General features: G+C 41.8%; 1 protein-coding gene across 1 annotated transcript in view; it reads left to right on the top strand.

The window, feature by feature from the left end:
- Window positions 1-21,304, top strand: part of LOC126298793 (uncharacterized) — a 484,775-nt gene extending 463,471 nt beyond the window's left edge. Inside the window, exon 13 of the mRNA XM_049990259.1 lies at window positions 20,086-21,304. Coding sequence (XP_049846216.1) covers window positions 20,086-20,767 — 682 coding nt within the window. The 3' untranslated portion in view covers window positions 20,768-21,304. The remainder of the gene's footprint in view (window positions 1-20,085) is intronic.
- The last annotated feature ends 3,667 nt before the right edge of the window (window positions 21,305-24,971 follow it).

The raw sequence follows: 24,971 nt of genomic DNA, 5'->3' as shown, positions 1-24,971 counted from the left end.
CGGTCATAATGTTCTGGGTCATAAGTGCATTGTTTAACGTAAAATTATTGAAGCTTTAATCGCCAGTTTTGGCGTATTGCCTATTGGCTCTGATGTCGGGATCTTCGGCTGGCATTTGAAGAGTGGAAATGTCAAGCGTTCTAATTGCCATCATCATCATCATCATCATCATCATCATTTAAGACTGATTATGCCTTTCAGCGTTCAGTCTGGAGCAGAGACCCCTTATAAAATTCCTCTATGATTCCCTATTCTGTGATAACATTGGTGCCTCCTCTGATGTTAAGCCTATTACTTCAAAATCATTCTTAACCGAACCCAGGTACCTTCTCCTTGGTGTACCCCGACTCCTTCTACCATCTACTGCTGAACCCATGAGTTTCTTGGGTAACCTTGCTTCTCCCATGCGTGTAACATGACCCCACCATCTAAGCCTGCTCGCCCTGATTGCTACATCTACAGAGTTCATTCTCAGTTTTTCCTTGATTTCTTCATTGTGGACACCCTCCTGCAATTATTCCCATCTACTAGTCCCTGCAATCATCCTAGCTGCTTTCAGATCCGTAACCTCCAGCTAACCTGAATCCACCCAACTTTCGCTTCCATACAACAAAGTTGGTCGAAAGATTGAACGGTTCACTGATAACTTAGTCTTGGTACTGATTTCCTTCTTGCAGAAGAGAGTAGATCGTAGCTGAGCGCTCACTGCATTAGCTTTGCTACGCCTCGATTCCATTTCTTTCATTATGTTGCCATCCTGTGAGATATGTATCCTAAGTACTTTAAACCGTCCACCTGTTCTAGCTTTGTTCCTCCTATTTGGCACTCAATCTGTTTATATCTCTTTCCCACTGACATTACTTTCGTTTTGGAGATGCTGATCTTTATACCATAGTCCTTACATTTCTGATCTAGCTCTGATATATTACTTTGCAAACTTTCAATCGAATCTGCCATCACAACTAAGTCATCGGCATATGCGAGACTGCTAATTTTGTGTTCACATATCTTAATCTCACCCAGCCAGTCTATTGTTTTCAACATATGATCCATAAATAATATGAACAACAGTGGAGACAGGTTGCAGCCTTGTCTTACCCCTGAAACTACTCTGAACCATGAACTCAATTTACCGTCAACTCTAACTGCTGCCTTACTATCCATGTAAAGACCTTTAATTGCTTGCAAAATTTTGCCTCCTATTCCATAATCTCGTAGAACAGACAATAACTTCCTCCTAGGAACCCGGTCATATGCCTTTTCTAGATCTATAAAGCATAGATTCAGTTCCTTGTTCCACTTGTAACACTTCTCCATTATTTGCCGTAAGCTAAAGATCTGGTCCTGATAACCTCTAAGAGGCCTAAACCCACACTGATTTTCATCCAGTTTGTCCTCAACTAATACTCGCACTTTCCTTTCAACAATACCTGAGAAGATTTTACCCACAACGCTGATTAAAGAGATACCTCTGTAGTTGTTACAATCTTTTCTGTTTCCATGTTAAAAGATTGGTGTGATTACTGCTTTTGTCCAGTCTGATGGAACCTGTCCCGACTCCCAGGCCATTTCAGTTATCCTGTATAGCCATTTAAGACCTGACATTCCACTGTATTTGATGAGTTCCGACTTAATTTCATCCACCTCAACCGCTTTATTGCATTGCAATCTATTGATCATTTTCTCCACTTCCTAAAATGTGATCCTATTTCCATCATCATTCCTATTCCATTGTACATCGAAATCTGAAACATTATTGATCTTATTTTCACCTACATCGACCAACTCTTCAAAATATTCCCTCCATCTGCCCAAGGTATCAACATGATTCACCAGCAGTTTTCTTGACTTGTCCAAAATACTTGTCATTTCCTTCTTACCTCCCTTTCGAAGACTGCTAATTACAATCCAGAATGGTTTTCCAGCAGCTTGACCCAAAGTCTCCAACCTGTTTTCAAAGTCTTCTTAAGATTTCTTCTTAGATGCTGCAATTATCTGTTTGGCTTTGTTTCTTTCTTCAACTTAACTTTGTCTACCTGAGTTCTAGTATGTAGCCATTTTTGATACGCCTTCTTTCTCCTTTTACAGGCTGCTTTGACTGTATCATTCCACCAAGTTGTTTGCTTCATCGTACCTTTACACACTGCTGTTCCAAGACATTCTTTAGCCACTTCTAGTACTGTGTCCCTGTACCTTGTCCATTCCTTTTCCAATGACTGTAATTGACTACATTCAAGTAACTGGTACCTTTCTGAGATAACTGTGATGTACTTGTGCCCAATTTAGTTATCCTGAAGTTTCTCCACTCTTATCCTCCTACATATGGAACTGACCTCCTGCACTTTCGGTCTCACAATGCCAATTTCACTGCGGATAAAACAGTGATCAGTGCCATCAAAGAATCCCCTGAAAACACGTGGGTCCGTCACAGCCTTCCTGAATTCCTGATCTGTTATCATATAGTCAGTGACAGGTCTGGTGCCCCTGCCTTCCCAAGTATACCGGTGAATGTTCTTATGTTTAAAAAAGGAGTTTGTGATTACTAAGCCCATACTGGCACAGAAATCCAAGAGTTGTTTCCCGTTCTGTTGGCCTCCACATCCTCTCCAAATTTACCCATAACCTTTCATACCCTTCTGTTCGATTTTCAATCCTGGCATTAAAATCACCCATGAGCATAACACTGTCCTTTTCCTTTACTCTAACAACTACATCACTGAGTGCGTCATAAAAACTATCCATGTTATCTTGATCATAAAAACTATCCATCTTATCTTGATCTAAGTGCCACGTTCTCACAAAATGCGTTTTCTGCAATATTGTGTTCTCTTAGTCCGTTTCATGTCTCTAGATTCGTTCCAAGTGTCAGATCAAGGATAAAATGTTTCAAACATTCATTACTAGATGACACATTGTCTTTGTACTAATCAGTACTTCCCTCTGGGGTCCCCTGTACCGTACGTTCGAGAACTCCTCTATTTAGCCTGAGATGGTTTGAAGAGGTAACACGTTTTTAACAATGAACTCGCAAACTGTGAATATGGTTCCCCACCATCTGTAGAATATTTCAGAACAAATTAAAATTTGTGACGGACTACGATCGCTGTTTGCGAGTTCATTCTTAAATGATTGCGGTTGTTGGACCTCAACATAGTGTGTCAGACACTGCACTGCAGTACACAAGCTTTTGGCGTGTGGTCACAGCTTTTTGGAGCACAGGCTCGTAATGATTCAACGATGGGCAAGGAAATAGGCTGCGCCCTTTCAAAGGAACCATCCCGGCATTTGCGTGGAGCGATTTAGAGAAATCATTGAAAACCTAAATCAGGATGGTCGGACGCGGATAATCTAGAGGACCGAAGATAGGTAAGCAAGGTATTTGTTCCGCAAGATTTTCAGTAGACAGTTCAGTCAGCTAAAGCTATGAACCCATTCCATGTAATTCCAATGCATTCTTTGATTTTAAAGATGCTGCTGAAACACTGATGTCAGTGCAGGCCTGTAAGATCTACAAATGCAGTATGACCAAAGTGTTCTATACTCTTCCATCTCAAATAGCTATTACAAATTCTTACCCAGAAACTGAGCAATGCAGACATATTAAGAAGAGGAAAGGCCATGGCTGATGTATGCTATGCTTTATCTGAAACATCACTCATGTTTATCAGTTGAAAAACAGAAAGACCTAGTGACGATTTTGATAGCTCACAGTAGCCACTAAACTACCCGGATTTAAATCCAAACGAAAATCTGTGGGACCACTTCGATAGGGCTGTTCGCGCCACGGTACTGGAGTCGGTACGGCTCCACATCCCTGTCAATACCTTACACGAATTCATTGAATATCTTTCTGCACCTCTCTCAGCTGTCCTCGCTGCACAAGGTGATTATTCACACTTCTGAAAGGTGGTCACATTAATGCAACTGGGAAGTGTACATGCGTCACTGGAGCTGACCCTGAGTAAACTAAGTTTCCCGTCAAATGAACATAGATGCAAATGAAAAGAGAGTGACACAGAATTTCAATGGCCTCCTAAACAAACGGGCGTGGTAGGTCATCTCCACAATGAGAATCTGCGTGTCGGCGAATCTTAATAAGGATTCAGTCTCACTCAAACGCGCGCATCGCCACTGTCGCTTCTGCAACTGTCATATCTACAATATCGTTTATGTTCGATGGTCGTCGTATCGATGGATCGACCGGTCGTTCCAATGTAGACTTTTCTACATCTACATGTTATGCCGTCTACTCTCGACATTGCGGTTTTTAAACAGTTTTTACGCAGTATTTTCGAAGCGTGTGGCCGATTTTTTACATCTATTCCGAAGTAAGAGTGATTTCAGGTGTGCCGCAGGACCGTTGCTATTCACAATATGTATATAAATGACCTTGTGGATAACGTCGGAAGTTGCATGAGGCTTTTTGCGGATGAAAAAGAAAGTGGCTCTGAGCACTATGGGATTTAACATCTACGGTCATCAGTCCCCTAGAACTTAGAACTACTTATACCTAACTAACCTAAGAACATCACACAACACCCAATCATCACGAGGCAGAGAAAATCGCTGACCGCGCCGGGAATCGAACCAGGGAACCCGGGCGTGGGAAGCGAGAACGCTACCGCACGACCACGAGCTGCGGACGAATCCTTTTGCGGATGATGCTATAGTATATCTAGAGGTTGTAACCACGGAAAACTGTACTGAAATGCAGGAGGATCTGCAACGAGTTGACGCATGGTGCTGCGAATACACAGAAGAAAAGACCCTTTATCATTTAGCTACAATATAACAAGTCAGGAACTGGAAGCAGTTAATTCCATCAATTATCTGGTAGTAGGCATTAGGAGTGATTTAAAATGGAATGACCATATAAAATTAATCATCGGTAAAGCAGATGCCAGACTGAGATTCATTGGAAGAATCCTCAGGAAATGCAGTCCAAAAACAAAGGAAGTAGGTTACAGTACACTTGTTCGCCCACTGCTTGAATACTGCTCACAGGTGTGGGATCCGTACAAGATAGGGTTGATAGAAGAGATAGAGGAGATTCAACGGAGAGCAGCACGCCTCGTTACAGGATCATTTAGTAATCGCGAAAGCGTTACGGAAATGATAGATAAACTCCAGTGGAAGACTGCAAGAGAGACGCTCAGTAGCTCGGTACGGGCTTTTGTTGAAATTTCGAGAACATACCTTCACCGGGGAGTCAAGCAGTATATTGCTCCCTCCTACGTATATCTCGCGAAGAGACCATGAGGATAAAATCAGAGAGATTAGAGCCCACACAGAGGCATACCGACAATCTTTCTTTCCACGAACAATACGAGACTGGAATAGAAGGGAGAACCGATAGAGGTACTCAAGGTACCCTCCGCCACACTCCGTCAGGTGGTTTGCGGAGTATGGATGTAGATGTAGATGTATGACAGGAAGGCCGTCCCGACATTTTTTCTTCTTATGCATCTCTTCGGCGTGTGTTAGGTTTCGTGACACTTCTTATGCAACTGGTGGAGATTCCGTGCTCCTCAGAACGCGTTCCAAGTGTTGTACCTCGCGTTCGGGGTGCAGCGGCTCACATATTCATCTTGCGTGCGCTACGAGCACAATTAATCACATCTCTTTTTGGGGTCCGTCCCCGGTAGCTGAGTGGTCAGCGCGACAGACTGTTAAATCTAAGGGCCCGGGTTCGATTCCCGGCTGGGTTGGAGACATTCTCCGCTCAGGGACTGGGTGTTGTGCTGTCCTAATCATCATCATTTCATCCCCATCGACGCACAAGTCGCCGAAGTGGCGTCAGATCAAACGACTTGCACCAGGCGAGCGGTCTACCCGACGGGAGGCCCTCGTCACACGACATTATTATTATTATCTCTTTTCGGGCTCGGATTTTTGCAGATATCCCTCAATGTGTATTGGTTCTTAACACAAGGCGTGGCTCAGGTATACACCAGTATACCTAGGAATGGTAGCTGTTGATCCTTCTCTACTTCCATAGTAAATTTAATGTTGGATGCAGATTGTTCAGTTGTCTCAGGAAATCATTGAACTGTTTTTTACCATGGCCCCACACGACGAACGTGCCGTCGACGTACCGGTAGCACACCTTAATTTTACAAGGTGCATCTTTCTTTCGAAATGCTCTTTATAAGCGAACAGTTTCGATCCAAGACCCTTTTTTCAGCAACTATAATGCAAATGTCATGAATACAGAGTATGCAGGTGAAGAAGTACGTTTCGAAATTGTAGCAAAAACACAAGCAGTACTTACAGATTTTATTAAGACCAAGAGTTACAACAAAAATAATTTTTATATTACAGATAAAACCATTAGGACCATTCTGAATAAGATGCAGAGTGATTCACGCAGAACTGCCTTCAAACCTCTAAAAATATTGACACTTCCATGTGCGTACATATAAAGAACAATAGCTTTATAAATAAAGCAATACATTACTGGAAATAAATTCGGTTCTGCATTCATATTACACAAGAAGTGAAGACCAGCTGAGAAGTATATCATGCAGACGGCGAGGTTTTGAAGGATGCCCTCGATACTCAGGTGTAAAACTGGTAAAATGTCTATCTAAGGCTCTGTCTATGAGTGAGAAGACATTCCAGAAACTTGTTATGGTTTGTTCAGTGCAAAATGAATTCTGTGGTGCAAAGGAGTGTATATGTAAATAATGAGGAATATTTTCATACCTTTATGTATTGCCACATGTGTGAAAAAGTTTATTGTGTATAAAATATATCTTTGCATGTCAAACCACAGATAAAGTTAAATAACTGTAGATATATGTTTTCCCAAGTCTCGTGATCTCTCGGTAGCGTTCTCTCTTCCCGAGCACGGGGCCCCGGGTCAGGGATTTTCACATGCCGCGAGATGACTGGGGATGTTGTTGCGTCGTCTTCATCATCATCATTCATCCCCATTACGGTCGGAGGACGGCAACGGCAAACCACCTCTATTTGGACCTTGCCTAGTACGGCGGTGCGGGTCTCCCGCATCTTTCCCCTACGCTCTGTCAAGAAGAATGGGACTTCGTTTCATTTCCATGCTGTATAAGTACTTAAATAAATTAGATAACTAAATTTAAAGACAGAGGTAAATACATACACAAATACTATCATGTACCCTCGCTATTTTAGGACATCATATTAAGCAGGACTGTCCCGAATTACATGTACATAATTATACATAATGTAGGCAAATGAGACAAAATAAAAGTCAGTCACTTAATGACACCAGAAAAGAACAACAATGTCAAAAAAAATCGACGGAAACGATGAACAAAAATTACCAACCATGATATTACGTGTGCGAATATGAGATGCGCGATAATTATTAAAGAATACTTTTAACAGTAGCTTTCGGTGTTACATTGTGTCATTTCTGAAGTTTTGTCGGAGCTGTGGAATACAACGAACAGAAATTGTTTTACTCACAACAAGTTTTGCACCACACTCGCAACTAGCACAGTTCGTGTTTTTTCTTTAGCGGGAACGTCTTTCTCATTCTCGGTAACAAGATTCTCAGGGTTGTTACAAGAGTTGTAAATTGTGTTTGCTGAAAGACAAACGAAACTGGCAGCAGACTAGGATGAGAGAGCTGTAGTGCGTTTTATCGGGTGGTGATCGGGCTGCTGGTGTCGCAGTGGAAGACGCGCAGCTTGTCAACTGGCTATATCTCCTAGTGGAGTCGGCACGTCACAACGTATTTCTTTGACAGCGACCGGAGTGCGATATCTGGCATTGGTGGCGGCGGCGGAAGACACATGATTTCTGTTTCCTTAGTGTCGACTGGCATAACTGAAGCTGAACAAAATGTTTTGAAAGCTATATTTTTTGGGTTGGCGAGGTAAAGTGTTGCCCAGTATCAGTATAGGACTAGACGAATGTGTGAAACCTCCAAAGCCCATACTCGAATCTTCCTGTAGAATCAACGTTTAGCAGTCTAGAACTGCACCAAATTAATTCTTGTCTCTGCAGTTTGACAAATTATTTTATTTTCCGACGAACAAATGGTAAACTACTCTTGCGATTCCATCATGCATCTAGGGGACGAGCGTTCGCATGAGAACTGGGGACGGATGATTGTCACATGTGTGTGTGTTAAGATTCAGCGACGGAATCAGTGCGACAGTGTGAAGGCAGTATTTCGGCACGGTTCTGTAAAGGTTTTTACCTATCTTGACTGCAGATCAGCGCCAAAACCGTAGCCACACCAAGCAATCGGCGAAATACCCCGTGAACTCAGTAACACTTAAGTAAAACAAAGATAAATAGTTATTTCTAAAGCTGTAGTATTTCTCGTTAGGATTGCTAGAAATTCTGTAATGAACAACAAGTCTGCACCCAAATTCCACGAGTGATAAGTGCCCCCTCTTGTCCCCCTCCCCTGTCCTTGTGGACACGTATGTTAAGAAACCAAGTCCGGTCTCGACTCTGACCAGAAAGTTCCCCCATCGCCAACTCGACAAGTGTCCTCCAGGGCAGTCTCTTTTCTTTCTCCCCAGAGCTCTCTCCCTGGGCGTGACCAGTAACCTGACGGCCGGCTTATGTTCTTTCTCTGGTCAATCAAGTTATTCTTCAACAACCTTGCGAAATACAACAATGGAAGACCACATGCAGAATTTATCGTAGCAAGAATTCCTTCACTGGGCAAGCTGCAAATCGCCAGTTAATAATGGATGTCATCTGTCCTGTCGACTCATTTGTTAATCACCTCCGCCCCCGCACCTGCTAACGTCAGTCCATCGTGACAATGTGTGTCTGCTACCAACGCCACTGCGGCCGGCGCACCGCGCAGTGCCTACACGGGGTCAGTGGAGGAGGGTGACGACCGGCATATATATCGCACCGACTGGTCCAGCATGTTAGTCAGCAGGAGTAACCTGATAATGACTGCATGTAAAGTCGTCGAAATTCGTTCTATAACAATCATTCAAGCCGGCTGCATCCCCGAGAGACAGCATATTCGCCGGGAAAATCTACGAAAACACATTAGTTTCCTCTATGGGGAGTAACTGCTACAGCAAGTCAAGAAGCTCGATAAGCTTCGAAGCAAGAAGCAACGCCTTATGAGTGCACTTGGTTTTTTGAAAAGATGCCGTGACATCTCCATTCTGCCAGCTGTTGCCAACACTGTACATCACATCCATACCAGAAGAACCACCCTGGCCTTAGTGCGCGAACGGATCAGGGACACACGTCGCCAGCTTTACTCTATAGGACGCAAACTCTTTGCCCTACATCTAGAACTCCAAGTAGAACAGGCAAAACGAAATGCATCTTTAAAACAGTCTTCAAAATTTAACCGACCACCATCAAGACAGCCAAAACAAGAGACTAGACGAACCATCATGGATCTTACAGGAAAATCATCGATGACGCTACGTTGTCTGACCTTGGGAAACGCTTAAACTTCGCCCAGTAGCGCCTTCTGGCGCAGAAAACATCAGCGAAGTGGAAGAAGTTGCCTCCACTCTACACCAGATACGGCGGAGGAGATACGGTGGTAAACGTGCCGTACTCTCGCCAGGTCCGCGACGCCGAGGCATAACATCTCCAGATGGGAAAAAGCCGTGATGCGTTCAATACAAGACAAAATGTACAAATTGCTAGACGACGCCGGTTAAAAGATGACAGCAATGGATTCAACTAGCAGGATGCAGCGCAAGATGGCTGAACTTCTCTGAAGTACTTTTGCAAAAAAGAGAACGAAGAATCTTCGGCCATGTGCTGCCGCACCACCTAGGCTCAACGGGCTTCCAGAAGTACACAAAGAGGGCATATCCCTCAGACCAATAGTGAGTACAATACTAGCGACGACGTACCAGCTTGCGAAACAGTTGACGTTGGTTTTGAGTCCGTTGGTTGGCTAACAAATGTGTGCACTACATCAAGAACTCGACTCAGATCGTAAACGCCTACGGGAACCAGATTGACCAGCTCGGATCTCATGGTCAGGTTCGACGAGGTGTCACTTTTAATCAGTTCCAGTCAAGGAATCGTTGGAACTTATTGGAAAGAAATTTGAGTCCTAGTACACAAAACTTTTCAATTCTGTGCCCACGTTCACATATTTTATTTTTGAGGCACATTACTATGAACAGACTGATTGCGTGCCTATGGGTAGTCCTCTGTTACCTGTGATGGGCAATACGTACATGGAAGACTTTGAGGACAAGGCACTAGATGCAGCAGCATTACAACCGACCGTCTTGTATAGGTATGTTGACGATATGCTCATTATTTTGCTTCACGGGAAAGATAAGCTTCAAGTTTTCTTGCAGGACTTGAACTTTATCCACAAGCAAATTCAATTCACCTTGGGGGTGGAGCAAAACGGTCCGGGGCCGTTCTCGTAGAAAACCGGGCGGAACACTGGGACAGCCGGCCACGGTGGCCGAGCGGTTCTAGGCGCTTCAGTCCGGAACCGCGCGACTGCTACGGTCGCAGGTTCGAATCCTGCCTTGGGCATGGATGTGTGTGGTGTCGGTAGGTTAGTTAGGATAAAGTAGTTCTAAGTTCTAGGGGACTTATGACCTTAGCTGTTGAGTCCCATAGTGCTCAGAGCCATTTGAACACTGGGATACAGCGTCTATCGGTAGAAAACTCACACGGACCAGTGCCTTCATGCCTCTAGCGGTCATCATCCGTCACAAAGGGAAGGACTGCTAAACTCGCTGGTCCACAGAGCTCGTGTGATCTCCGACTACGAAATCCTAAAACCTGAACTGCATCACCTCAGGGACGTGTTCCATAAAAATGGGTATACCGACTGCCAAATTCGACGCGCCTTCAAGCAAAAGACCACATCACAGCCGACACCGAATGAAGACCAACCGAAAAAGATAACCTGCATTCCATGCGTGGGCAACGTATCTGGAAAAATCGGTAGAATTTTACGCCGACAAAATATCAAATGCGAGTACCGCCAGCCAGAAAAGACCAAATCTCTTTTATAGACAGTAAAAGATGATCTGGGTCTCCAGAAGTCTGGAGACCCCGTGGGAGTGTGGGTAAGCGTATGCCAGACAAACCATTCGCATGGAAGACAAACGGCACACCGACCTCCAGCAGCCCACAAAGTCAGCAATTTGTGAACATTGCTGTGAAATCAACCACAAAATGAAATACGAAGACACAAAAATTCTGAAAAACATCTCACACAATTGGGACTGTGCTTACTAGAAGGCTACTGATGTCTGAATACATGAGAACCTCATCAACATGGACAATGGATTTCAACTTAGTCAAGTGTGGGCTCCAGCTCTGAAAATCCTCGAAACGGAACACCGAGCACAGCAAGGAGGAGCACAGACTATGGACTGCCACTCGAATCCCGAGCGCCAACTACCCCCCCCACCGAGGCCGGCACATTGCGCTGTCCATAGGTGAGGTAAATGGAGGGGGGAGACAACAGGGATACATATCGCACCCATTGATCCAGGATGTCAGTCATCAGGAATAACCTGATGATGACTGCACGTTACGCCATCGATAATTCTTTCTGCAACGATCAGTCAATCTGGCTGCGTATCCGAGAAACTGTCAAGCAGCATATTCATCAGGAAAATTTACAAACAGTTGTTATCTCCAGTTTGACGATGTGTTTGAGTCCGCACCCCTTCCACACTTCTCAATGGCAGCAGACATCTCGCACAGCGCCAAGAATTTTTACGAGTGACATGCACATACCTTTCACTGGGAGCCACCAACCCCGACCCCTTCCTCATATCCGTTGTTCAGAGTGGCTGTAATTAAACTTGCTACTTCAGAGGGCCCACATGAAAAACCAGTGATGTTAGGACGAAGAAAGTTAGTGGAAACATTTGTAACGACACGTGCAACGGCCTTGCCACAGTGGATACACCGGTTCTCGTCAAATCACCGAAGTTACGCGCTGTCGGGTGTGGCTGGCATGCCATGAGCTGTTGCTTCTTTTCGGGGTGCTCTCAGCCTCGTGTTGCCAATTGAGGAGCTACTCGACCGAATAGTAGCGGCTCCGGTCAAAGAAAACCATCGTAAAGATCGGGAGAGCAGTGTGCTGCCCACACGACCCTCCTATCTGCATCCTCATCTGAGGATGACACGGCGGTCGGATGGTCCCAATGGGGTGCTTTGTAACGACACGCGAACACAGCGAATAAACTATTGAAAGAAACACATTTTAATACACATATGAGAGGGAAACATATATTAATGTTATTACGTTCCAAGTTACAAACATTGCCCACTGTGACGACCATCTACATCCACTACAGCCTGCAACCGCACTAGAGATACCATTTCATTACTGTTTGCAGCACATCTCTAACGATAGTCCATGAAATTCCCAGCTGTCATGATACAGTTTGTGCACTGCATGGAGATCGCACATTGCGTCCAGCATTCCCAGCGTGGCAATAGTAACTCCTTAAATAATTTGTGACGCAATTGGCGAATCATGTTCTTCTCAACCGTGGTGCGGAAACAGTATCCCTCCATATTCTTTTAACTCGTCAATACTCTCGAAGAACAGCAGCATTATTGCTGTTGATCTGATAAAACAGCTTTGCGAATAAAGCCCGGCTCACTTTGTCCAGACCTATGTTGACTGTCTGCAACTAAATGGGAAGACTGAGAAACCCTACAGGCCCATTTTTTGTTGCCAGCACGGTTTTAAACGGAGAGACTGTTCGATATGTTCCAATAAATGATAAGAAAATGCATTACGTAATGCGAATTCTACCATTCCTAACAAAACAATAAATCATCCAGAACTTCCTCACTGACACATACAATTGGAAAACGTGTCAAAAAATGAACCATGCGTGGAGAATAATTACAAAGAGAATAGAAAACAGGTATAATTTGTTTGATTTTTGTCCATATTAGCAATAAAGTATGCGTTACGTAATGATTTATGTTTATTTATTACAAAATATTGAGAAAGTTCACATGCTCTCTAAATAAATTTTTACCTAACGCCACGGAAACGTATCACGAGTGTCCGCAGTACTTTGGCGTTCTTTTCTCTACAATCATTTTAACGAAAAATCATAAAAGATTGGACTTTCGGCACAACTTTAAGACCTGAAATCCATCTCCTGAATGGTCCCAGCGGACTTTCAAGTCCTCCCTCGGGCATGGGTATGTTTGTTTGACCTTAGGATAATTTAGGTTAAGTAGTGTGTAAGCTTAGGGACTGATGACCTTAACAGTTACGTCCCATAAGATTTCACACACATTTGAACTAACCTAAGGACATCACACATATCCGTGCCCGAAGCAGGATTCGAACCTGTGACCGTAGCGGTCGCGCGGTCCCAGACTGAAGCGCCTAGAACCACTCGGCCACATCGGCCGGCACAAAATCGTAAAACAAGTGCCACGTTTAGCTCATTATCCCACAAAATTGAGGGCAGGTCTGTCGATAAACCAGTTTGAGCCCTCTCGTCATTATATAAAATACAGTCGCTTAAAATGTTGAAACGTCCCCTCAGAAAAATTTATGAATGACTGTGCTGATAAACCTCTTACATTATTAGCTCTTCAATCAGCTGAGCAAAACTGAATTTACTCAGACATTACTCTCTTTACTTATTCTGATCAACACTAAACTGACACACAATATTTTTAGCACAACGCAATCTGACTTTCAATAATACCTACAAAAGAATGGCCCTGACTGATGATAACCTATACCTTTCATGAATTACTTACCTCACAAAAATCTTTGTTACTCAAACTACTGCAATACAGCAAGCGCCAATACTGCCAGCTAAATGAAAGAGTCTAACTACTGAAGTCACTAAGTACTGATAGGCATAGTTAGCAAATGAAAGATTTTGATAAAGAACAAACAATGTATTTACCTTAATAGTGTTCAAAAAGTCATTATATATATATATATATATATATATATATATATATATATATATATATATATATATATATATATATATATATATCAGTTCATGACATCCAGTCTTACAAATTTACTGTCTCTGATGGACACACGTCCAGCTCTCAAAACTCCGCCATTTCTCTCCCCACATCCACCACTGCTGGCTGCTCACCTCCAACTGCTCAACGCTACGCGCTGTTAACAGCCAACTGCCCAACACTACAATAACAATGTTCCAACAATGCAAATCAGCCACAGACTGCACACAGCACAGCCAGTGATTTTCATACAGAGCGCTACGTGGCGTTACCAACAAGAAAACCTAAACAGCCTACTTACAATGTGTCGTACCGTAATAGCACACCGCATGCATCACAAACAGGCGGTTCTTCACGCCTGAGGAGGAAGCCATGGGTCAGGGGCTGTGTCCTATTCGAAGTCGCGTTAAACAGACTTCATCAATTGTAACTGAGGTGCACCATGGCCTTACAGTCTCTTTTAGTGATCGTAACACATTTTCCGTCACACCCAAAGATGCATAACAGACCTTCGCAGCAATGACAGTGCAACGTGCAGAGGGATAGGGCAGTCAGTTACATTGGGAAGGGTACGTACCTCCTTGGCCGTAAACTCATTCCATGGATACCCACGTATTCTGGTACGCAGCAGAATGAGACCTCCTTTCCTTGTCTTTGCAAGTGCAGGATGGCTTCGTGGATGTTCTGGACAGTTCTATCTACTGGGCACATAAACTGGATTGTTTGCAGCACACAGCCTTAAAAACCGCATCGAAAAATATTAAACAGACTAGGCACATGGAACCTAAAGACAGAGGCAGGGAAAATGACAATACAGCCGACAGTATCCCCCTCTTTGGACCCATCTGTGTATACCAAGTTAGAGTCCTGGTATCATTCAAAATGGTAATAAATTTATTCTCAAAAACGTAAACTGGAACCGAGCGAGGTGGCGCAGTGGTAGGACACTGGACACGCATTCCGGAGGACGACGGTTCAATCCGGCGTCCAGCCATCCTAATTTAGGTTTTCCGTGATTTCCCTAAATCGCTCCAGGCAAATGCCGGGATGGTTCCTTTGAAAGGGCACGGCCGACTTCCTTCCCCATCCTTCCCTAATCCGATGAGACCGATGACCTCGCTGTCTGGTCTCCTCCCACAAAACAGCAACAACGTAAACTGGAGTGAGAAATTTGTTGCACTCCGTCAAATAAAAATTTATTCTAGGTTTCAATAACAAACAGGGAGGAGCTTTTCACCAACCCTCTCTCTGTATGTTTGGCAGAGACACTCCCAGATCCAATAAAAGCTGCTTTGCCCGTACATCGAAGAGTTTCGCCCCTAGTGGACGAGTTCCATATAGTCGTTCTAAGGAATCTCAGAAATTAATATCTGCAGGGAAAGCCAGCAAAGTCGGAGACGCACGGAGCTTGAGCGCCTGTTCAGCCAAGGAACCGCCGCCGAGCAGCTAAAGGCGCCTCCCCTGCCTCTGCGCAAAGCTCGGTTCAAAATGGTTCAAATGGCTCTGAGCACTATGGGACTTAACTGCTGTGGTCATCAGTCCCCTAGAACTTAGAACTACTTAAACCTAACTAACCTAAGGACATCACACACATCCATTCCCGACGCAGGATTCGAACCTGTGACCGTAGCAGTCGCACGGTTCCGGACTGCGCGCCTAGAACCGCGAGACCACCGCGGCCGGCTACAAAGCTATGTATAGGGTTCGTTCTGTAGGCTCCTGTTGCCAATCTGATGCCCTCGTGGTATACGGTGTCCAGCATCTTTAAATATGTTGGTCACGTGATCGCACGAAACCCTTATAGAAGTGCAGCAAGCAGGATCTATCCGCACACCAGTTCTTCCCATTTTTGCATTTCATGATATTCAGCGCTTTAAGGGCTCTTGTTTTCAGCTCCTTGAGGTGTGGCAGCCAAGCAAGTCTGCTATCAAATAAGAGACCTAAAAACCATATCGCCTCCTTACAATGTGAAACAGTATCCTACAATCTTATTTCCAGAAGTGTAAAAAGAGGACGATCACGATTAAAATCGATACATACTCTTTTCCCTGGGGAGAAATTGAAACAAGTCCGGGCAGACCACTCTTCCAGTCGCTTAAATGTCAACTGTAACTGATGAGAGGAAGATATGAGATTAGAAGTGGAACAGAAAATACTAGAAAAATCTTCCACAACCATGAGCACTGCGCAGTACTCCTGACTGCAGACGATATGCCATTGATCGCACTGTGAACGAAGTCACACTTAAAATGGTCCGCTGTGGAATATCGTGAACTTCATAAAATCAATTGGAAAGAGTATTCCTGACTCTGTACCGAAAATAACGTTCAGCAAGAAAGGACTGCAGGAAAATGGGATGGCGGTCACGAAAACCCCATTCACGTAGCCCACAAAATTTCTTGTGTCTCCATGTAGTGAAGTATTTTTCAATGTCAAAAAAGATGGACATTAAATTCTGTTTACAGTGGGGTCAGGTTATCAAGAGTGGAACGATGTCTTCTAAATCCACACTGGAAACGACTGAGGAGATTTCGAGATTCCAGAGTCCAGTCTAGGCGCGATTTGATAATTCATTCTAGCTTCTTTCCTACACAGCTGGCAAGAGCGAGACTCTGATAGCTCCCTGGGAATGTCCAGTCCTTGCCTGGTTTAAGAATGGGGACCATTATGGATTCCCTCTAACGGACAGGATATTCCCCATCTCTCCATATCTTATTAAATAGAGCAAGTAAGATTTCTTTATATTCAGGATTAAGGTGCCCTAACATACCATAATGTATTAAGTATGGCCCAGGAGAGGTCTCGCGAGCTGCAGCTAATGCTGTGTCCAGTTACCACATGGAGAACGGGAGGTTATAGGCCTCGTCATTGTTGGAGGCGAAGAACGACGTCACTTCTCCCGAACTGCGCAACAGGCGTGGAAACGTGAAACTGAACTCATGGACAATGTTAATCGTAAAAGTACCGTGGCATGGTGTCACTTACGAGACTCCATTATGCTTAACGGCAAATAAATGGACATGACATCCTTTTCCCAGATATCTTCCTTACGGATTCCGATACTGCACTGGCGGAAGTTGACCTATTAATGGATTTCAGAAACTAATGCCATGATTTCTTATTGCTCTCCTTCACTGTCTGTCGGGCTTTTGCTCTCGCTAGCCGAAAGGTTGTCTGCTTCTGGACGGCGCGTGAACCTATGCAGCGCTATCCACCTGTCCCGTATAGCGCAACGAAACTGACCGTTCCACCAAGGAACAGGTAGCCTTCTGTGACGGCCTGACGATTTAGGCATAGATGCATCAGTGGCAGCGTGGATGTGACGCTGTCCCTGTGCTAATGCACAGGCAGCTGGCTATAAAACGTCCAATTCGCCTTGGATAGCAACCACTTGGGTGGTTATCCCCCAGGATCGATTCGTTGTAAAAGGCAGTCAGTAATAGGAAAGTGGTCACTGGGGTGAAAATCGTCTGCAACCTCCCATTCGACAGAGTCTGCAAAAGGAGGAGAGCAAACGGTCAAATCGGTGGCAGAGAATGTCCTTCTTGCTGTGCAAAAATGTGCCCGTATTCAGGAGACACGTGGTGTCAGACCGTAATAACTTTCAACAACTCGTCCCCTTAGTCAGGTGGAGAGACAACAACATAGAATATTATGGGCATTAAAATCCCCTAAGAGCACAAACGGCGGTGGAAGCTGGTCGATCAGCTCGGAAAGTGCCTCATCATCCATTGGCGCCTGTGGCAGAAGATAGATGGAACACTTAAATGTGGCTTGCTGAGTATCCATGTAGATGTAGATGTAGAAGGTCATCTCAAAGGACACAAAATGCACTGTGACAGCAACTGTCTGCAGTGTGGTGATTAGGGTTGCAGGGAAGGAGCAAAGTGAGTCATGGACGAACACTTTCATTCCTCCCTGAGCTCTATTCTCTTCTTGTCTAAACTATTTATCGTCTATGTTACAAATACTTTCAGAAAAGACTCCCTGACACTTAAATATATACCTGATGTTAACAAATTTCTCTTCTTCAGAAATGATTTCCTTGCCATTGCCCGTCTACGCTTTATATCCTGTCCAGATAGCAAAACTCATCTACTACTTTAAGAGTCTCATTTCCTAATCTAATTCCATCATCATAGCCTGATTTAATTCGACTACAATCCATTATTCTTGTATTCCATTTGTAGATATTCATCTTAGAGCCTCGTTTCAAGACACTGTCCATTCCGTTCAACTGTTCTTCCAGGACCTTTGCTTTCTCTGACAGGATTACAATGTCATCAGCAAACATCAAAATCTTTTTTCTCCATGGATTTTAATTCCTATTCCGAATTTTTCTTTAGTTTCCTTTACTGCTTGTTCGATATAAGGACTGAATAACACCGGGGATTGGCTACAACCCTGCCTTAACCCCTCTCAACCATTTCTTCCCTTTCGTGCCCCTCGGCTACTAAAATTGCCTTCTGGTTTATGTACATATTATGAATAGCCTTTCGTTCCCAGTGTTTTACTCCTGCCACCTTCATAATTTGAATGGTAGTATTCCAGTCAACATTGTCAAAAGCTTTCTCGAAGTCTAAAAATTCTATAAACTTAGGTTTGCCTTTCCTTAACCTAGCTTCTAAGATAAGTCGTAGGATCAGTATTGCCTCGCGTGTTCCTACATTTCTGCGGAATCCAAACTGATCTTCCCTGAGGTCGGCTTCTACCAGTTTTTTTTTCCATTCATATGAACAGAATTGGTATTAGTATTGTGTAGTCCGGCCCCGGTAGCTGAGTGGTCAGCGTGACAGAATGTCAGTACTAAGGTCCCGGGTCCGATTCCCGGCTGGGTCGGAGATTTTCTCCGCTCAGGGACTGGGTGTTGTGTTGTCTAAATCATCATCATTTCATCCCCATCGACGCGCAGGTCGCCGAAGTGGCGTCATCTCGAAAGACTTGCACCCGGCGAACGGTCTACCCGACGGGAGGCTCTAGCCACACGACATTTCAGTATTGTGTAGCCGTGACTTATTAAACTGACAGTTCATTAATTTTCACACCTGTCAGCACCTGTTTTTTTGGAATTGGAACTACTATATTCTTCTTGAAGTCTGAGGGTATTTCATCTGTCTCAGACATCCTCCGCACGAAATGGAAAAGTTTGGTCATGGCTGGCTCTCCCAAGGCTACCAGTAATTCTAATGGAATGTCGTCTAGTCCTAGGCCCTTGTTTCTACTTATGTCTTTCAGTGCTCTGTCAAATTCTTCACGCAGTACCATATCTCACATCTCATCTTCATTTACGTCCTCTTCCATTTCCATAATATTGTCCTCAAGTACATCACCCTTGTATAGACCCTCTATATACTCCTTCCACCTTTCAGCTTTCTCTTCTTTGCTTAGGACTGGTTTACCATCTGAGCTCTTGATATTCATACAGATGGTTCTCTTTTCTCCAAAGGTTTCTTTAATTTTCCTGTAGGCAATATCTATCTTACCCTACTGATACATGCATCTACATCCTCACATTTGTCCTTTAGCCATCCCTGTTTAGCCATTTCGCACTTCTTTTTGAGACGTTTGTATTTCTTTTCGCCTCCTTCATTTACTGCAGTTTTATATTTTCTTCTTCCATCAATTAAATTCAGTATCTCTTCTGTTACCGAAGGATTTCTACTAGCCCTCGTCTTTTTATCTACTTGATCCTCTGCTGCCTTCACTATTTCATCTGTCAAAGCTACCAGTTCTTCTTTTCCCCTGTTCTTGTCAATCGTTCCCTAATGCTTCCTCTGAAACTCTCAGCAACCTCTGGTTTTTTATTTAAATAAAACAAATACGAACTTCAGAATCCCCTGGTAAAGTCAATAGTAAAACTTAAAACACTACTGAACCAAACCAGACAGTATTTAATACTTCAATATGAAGCAGCCTCCTTCCTCAGTCAGCTCTAAAAGGTAAATAATAGAAGAAATTAGCTTCTTGTGAATACAGCTTGTACAGATGAGAAATATTTTTAGTACGTCATCAATTCAAATGCATTTTTAAAAAGCCTTAAAATGAATTTATCACTATCTTCATATTAATTTTAAAACCAAAATATTTGGTTTATAGTTGATACGTACTAACGAAAAATTACTTTAATTATTTTTTGCATTGTGTGTGCAGGTGCTACGTTGGAACCTTCAGTACAAATCAGTGGAGACCATGCAGTGAACGCTATTTACCATATCCCAGCCATGGTTCCAGACATGACTACGGACCACCACAGTACTGGCCAGTTGCATACTTGCATAAAGAATCACCACCAAATGCCACATCAAGTTACACATCATTGCCGTTTGAGTCAGGTTTTCATAACTATGTGGATGACAGACAGTTGCATGCTAAAAATGTAGATAAATTCAGGAATGATAATTACAGTAGAAGGCCTTACAACTCAAAGGATCAAGGACATGTACCTCTTAAAACACAGTCTGACATCACAGCTGCAGTAGCGTCCATAATTAACAGCAAAGGTAGTTCTTCAAACTCCTCTCTTGGTGATACAAACATTATACCCTCTTTCGATGTAGTTGAAGATACAGAGGCAATGTCTGATGTCGGAACAGTAGTTAAGGATACCGGCAGAAACTCTTATCAGAAAGAAAGAATGAGAGAACCTGGAACTATCATCAAGCTTCAACCACGCTATGTTCATGAAACTGATAACAATAATAATGGAAGACTTGTCAGGACCTGGCAGTGGCGAACAGCAGACATTAAAACTGCACCACAGCCGACAAAGATAGAGCTCAGAGAACCACTTATGAATGATACAACTCTCACACATATCCGAGACACCAAATAGTAGCGTCTAAAAATTATCAACTCCCTACAGGCAAGAAAAAACATAATCAAACAAAATTTAATAACTGATGGTAATTTTTTGCGCATCCCTGAACGACATCCGTTGTGTTGCTGTAGGCACAATTTATTTGACATCAAGTTCAACATTTATCTGTATTAAAGAAATACCTTGAGGTGTCTGGAAAGTGGACTGTTTCTGTGTGATTCACTAATTAATATTTTTTCATTGATTGTGAATGTTAAACAAGTACAGTCTTTTGTACTGTGTAAACTGGTAGTATGAACTTTTTGTGTTAAACATAAAATGGAAAATTGTGGATACACAAAGTGTGAATTTGTCCCAGCAAGTCATTCTACCTCCAATATAAGATTATTCGAAGTACTCAAAGTGCAGCATTAGATTACACAGAATTATCAGCTTGTACTATTAATTTGAGAATGCTAAACAGTGTGTTGTTGAATAATATGACATTTTTGTATATGTTCATGCATTTCAACAAACAAGAAATGTCTTCAAAATAAAAGAATTTTGTTTTTATTTTACTGTGTATTTATGAATATGTGTACTAAATAAGAGATTTTTAATAAAAAAATAATTTATTAATTTGAAGACAAATCGAGTTTTGAAATGTGATACAATAATTATTTATTATTTGAACGGGTGAGTGAGTGAGTGACTGAGTGAGTGAGAGACAGAGGTTAGAGGGACAGAGAGAGAGAAAGAAAGAGAAAGAGAGAGAGAGAGAGAGAGAGAGAGAGAGAGAGAGAGAGAGAGAGAGAGACAGGGAGAAATAAAGTCTATGTGTGAGTAGACAGACCTTGAAAAGGTGAAAATTACAATACATTAGGATGGATTAAGGTATGGACACTGGGAGGCATAAAATTTCTCTCATGCAGCAATAGACACAGTAAAAAACAAGTAAGATACATCAGATTTGACTACTGCCAATTATTAACCATTTATTAAGAAAGACTGGAATATTTTAGCTCAATCTGGAGACACCAGCAGGGGAAGTCAAACCTATTTCCCTCTTCCCCTCTGCATATATCTGCTATAGTTAAAGTAAGATTATAATAACAAACATTTATTTATTTACATGTTCTGTGACATAAATATTTTTCTGATAGAAGAAATCTCAAAATTCATTTGTGAATACGTTTGCTTTGTTTTAATTTTTACTTAGAACCACCTTAATGCTCATCAGCTATTTCTTTGAGGTACGCTATGCAAACAATTTTTGTATTAAAATTTCCATAAATTAATCTCCCACAGCAGTTCAATTCAGAAAAGAAACAGTATGATGAAAGAGCAGTTCTTATCATTTATTTGTAACTACTAAGACACTTATCATAGCCTCAAGCCTTTCTTACTTTCAGCTGCTTTAAGAGAATGTGAACAATTTAGAATAATTCAGTTAAATCAACCAATAGTTTCTTCCTTTTCTTGTTATGTAGCAATAGGTGACAATGATAAGAATATTAGATGTACTGTAGTGCATCCAGTTTGAAATCTTAAAAATTATTCATTGTCTTAGAACAGTAGTCACAGAGAACTGAAACTATGTTTAATTGGATGCAGTACTGCCATTGCTGAATATCAGTGTGCTGATCAGTCACAGTTTAAGACCCAGTCAAATTTCTCCAACTCATGAAGGTAATTGCTCAGCTATGCAGAATTTCATGTCAGTTGCTATGTTGAAATTATCAGTTCTGTTGACACAAATGTACAATTAAGTTTCTGTTTAAGAAATTGTATTTATTTCTTCTGATCACATTAACTTCATCTGTTTATTTCTACTACTGCTAAAAGGGAAGTGTACCATGATACTGATTAAATCTGTCATGCAACTGAGTGTTGTATTAGATGATGAAACAATCTTTGTTGACAGCTCTACTTTAACAACTAATTGGGTATGGTATATAATGATTGGGGATTCCTCTCATAATGAAATAACAATGATGACAATGGTGATGATGACATCAACATTACCTGTGAAACTGTTCTGTTTAGCTGGCTTCTGAAAGTACTCATATGGATAGACTCCTGTTCAAATGGATAATCTGGAATACCATGCCATCATAAAATTATTTACTGCCAATGGAAATTCATTTACAGTTGATGAAGATTTATAAGGAGCTTGAGACTATTTTCAACATTTACAAAATGGGCACATTGATGTGCATACTTGCACTGAAGATGATTGGTTTAAAGGATTTCCCAGAACTGCAACCACTTATGAAAAATAATTAAATAACCAAGTTGTGGTACTGTATATTCATTTATTTTTAATAGAGACATTGGCAATAACTATGTAATAACTGAAGAACTGCCTCTTCAGAATCTGAAAGATAGAACAGAGGTCTGTCCGACACTGTCAAAGAACATGAACTGGACTGAACCAAATCAAGAGAAATATTTCAGGAACTGTAGATGCATAAGTTGCTAAAATGAAATATAAGGTTTTAATGTATTTCTCCAATCTTCCAAATTCCTTTCATTCTATAATACACTAACAATTACTTTAGAGTAATAGGTTGAAGTGGAATCATGTGACAAGTTTGGCTCTAAACATTGTGTAATTTATAAAATTTTACATGATTTATCATGTAAATATGCTCTGGGCTGGACACAGTAAAGTATTTCAGATAAATAAATAAATAAATTATTGCTCTGATAAGTAGACTCAAGACTTCCAGTGATCAGGCAATATGAACCTTTCCCTGAATTGCCACATGCCCACTGTGTACTTTGCTCTGTTGAGACTGAGACAAAACAAATAAATGTATACAAACCCAAACATCTGCATACTCCTTTTATATATCCACGCTTTAATCATCCAAATAGTTCAAGCAAACACATTCATGTCTGCAATTTAACCCTTATTTATGAACATCTATCTAAATTTTCAGTTTATTATTTAAATGACCCAATTTATATGACCAATCCCAGTAGTAATTCTTCTCCTAAGCACCAAACTTAACTCCAGGAGTCACAGAAACAGTCATATAAATAAAGAAACCCTCCATCTGCAGCTAACCCTCTTGCACATACTGTGATATGCTGTGACTACTTCATTTTCAGTTTTCTGTTGCCATGTAGACAGACTTCTGACACTTTCATACCCATTGTTTACCTTGCATCACACAATATACATACAAGCTTTTTTATACTTACCGACTTCCAAAATTGCTTATTACTGTACAAATACGAAAAAATGTTTACACTTTATACATTATATAACAATTACACTCATGTCTTCATTCCACCTGCAAACATGCAGTCTCCTTTCTACTGCTTATTCTCTTTTAAACCTCATGTTCCTTTGGCCATCTCTATCACCAAGTTCAACAATCCTGTCTTTCACTGTTACGTTACATCTATATCTGCAGATAAAATCCGTCCCTAATTTGATGTTCATGATTAAACTATGAATTACAAAACAACATTCATTGAAGCTGTGATTACTGATTTTGAAATCCAACAAAATTAGTCTCTTAATTGGGTTGCTACATACTCTAGTTGGTGTTATAATTTTTACTTCAGCTACTGGTAATTCCACCAACTCCTTACATCTAATTACTTGCCAGAATGGTTCTGATATTGCAGATATATCTTAATCCAATAATGCTATATCTTCCATTCTTACCTCCTTATCATCAATTATTGACTGTACCTTTTCCTATTTAATTCAGTTTCCCCCTGTAAATAAGAGTGTGACTTCCTCCTACTCTCACACTTCTATTTCTGTATCTCCTTCAAATAATTCATTAAGTATATTCACAATATCCTGCTCCCCCATGGCATCTTTGAATTTCAGTTGATCCCATTCCCCTGGTAGCAACTCTTTATGAAACCTAGCATAAGACACAGTCATTTACATTACAGTCAGGTTCCCCTTTTTCCAACCAATTACAACTAACATACTCCCACAGACTCATGTGTCCTTATTCAGGGAAACATGTTTTGGTTGTGTTATCAGGGCATCACTAGATAGCAACATCAGTCACTTTCACAATTTTCCTCATTATTTAATGATGCACTTACATCTATCACTTCCTCACAATTACTGCTACTGTTATTTATACTTTCACCCCTTGAATCCATTTCCATTTATCCTTTTACCTCTGATGAAACTAATGTGTCTTTCAGATATTTCAAAAATTTGGATTGAACTCAGTCCAACATTTTTTTCAATATCTGCTCT

Source organism: Schistocerca gregaria, chromosome X, assembly GCF_023897955.1.
Source record: "Schistocerca gregaria isolate iqSchGreg1 chromosome X, iqSchGreg1.2, whole genome shotgun sequence".
NCBI lineage: Eukaryota > Metazoa > Arthropoda > Insecta > Orthoptera > Acrididae > Schistocerca > Schistocerca gregaria.
Note: the sequence above shows the minus strand (reverse complement) of the source record. Positions and strands in the feature narration are given on the sequence as shown.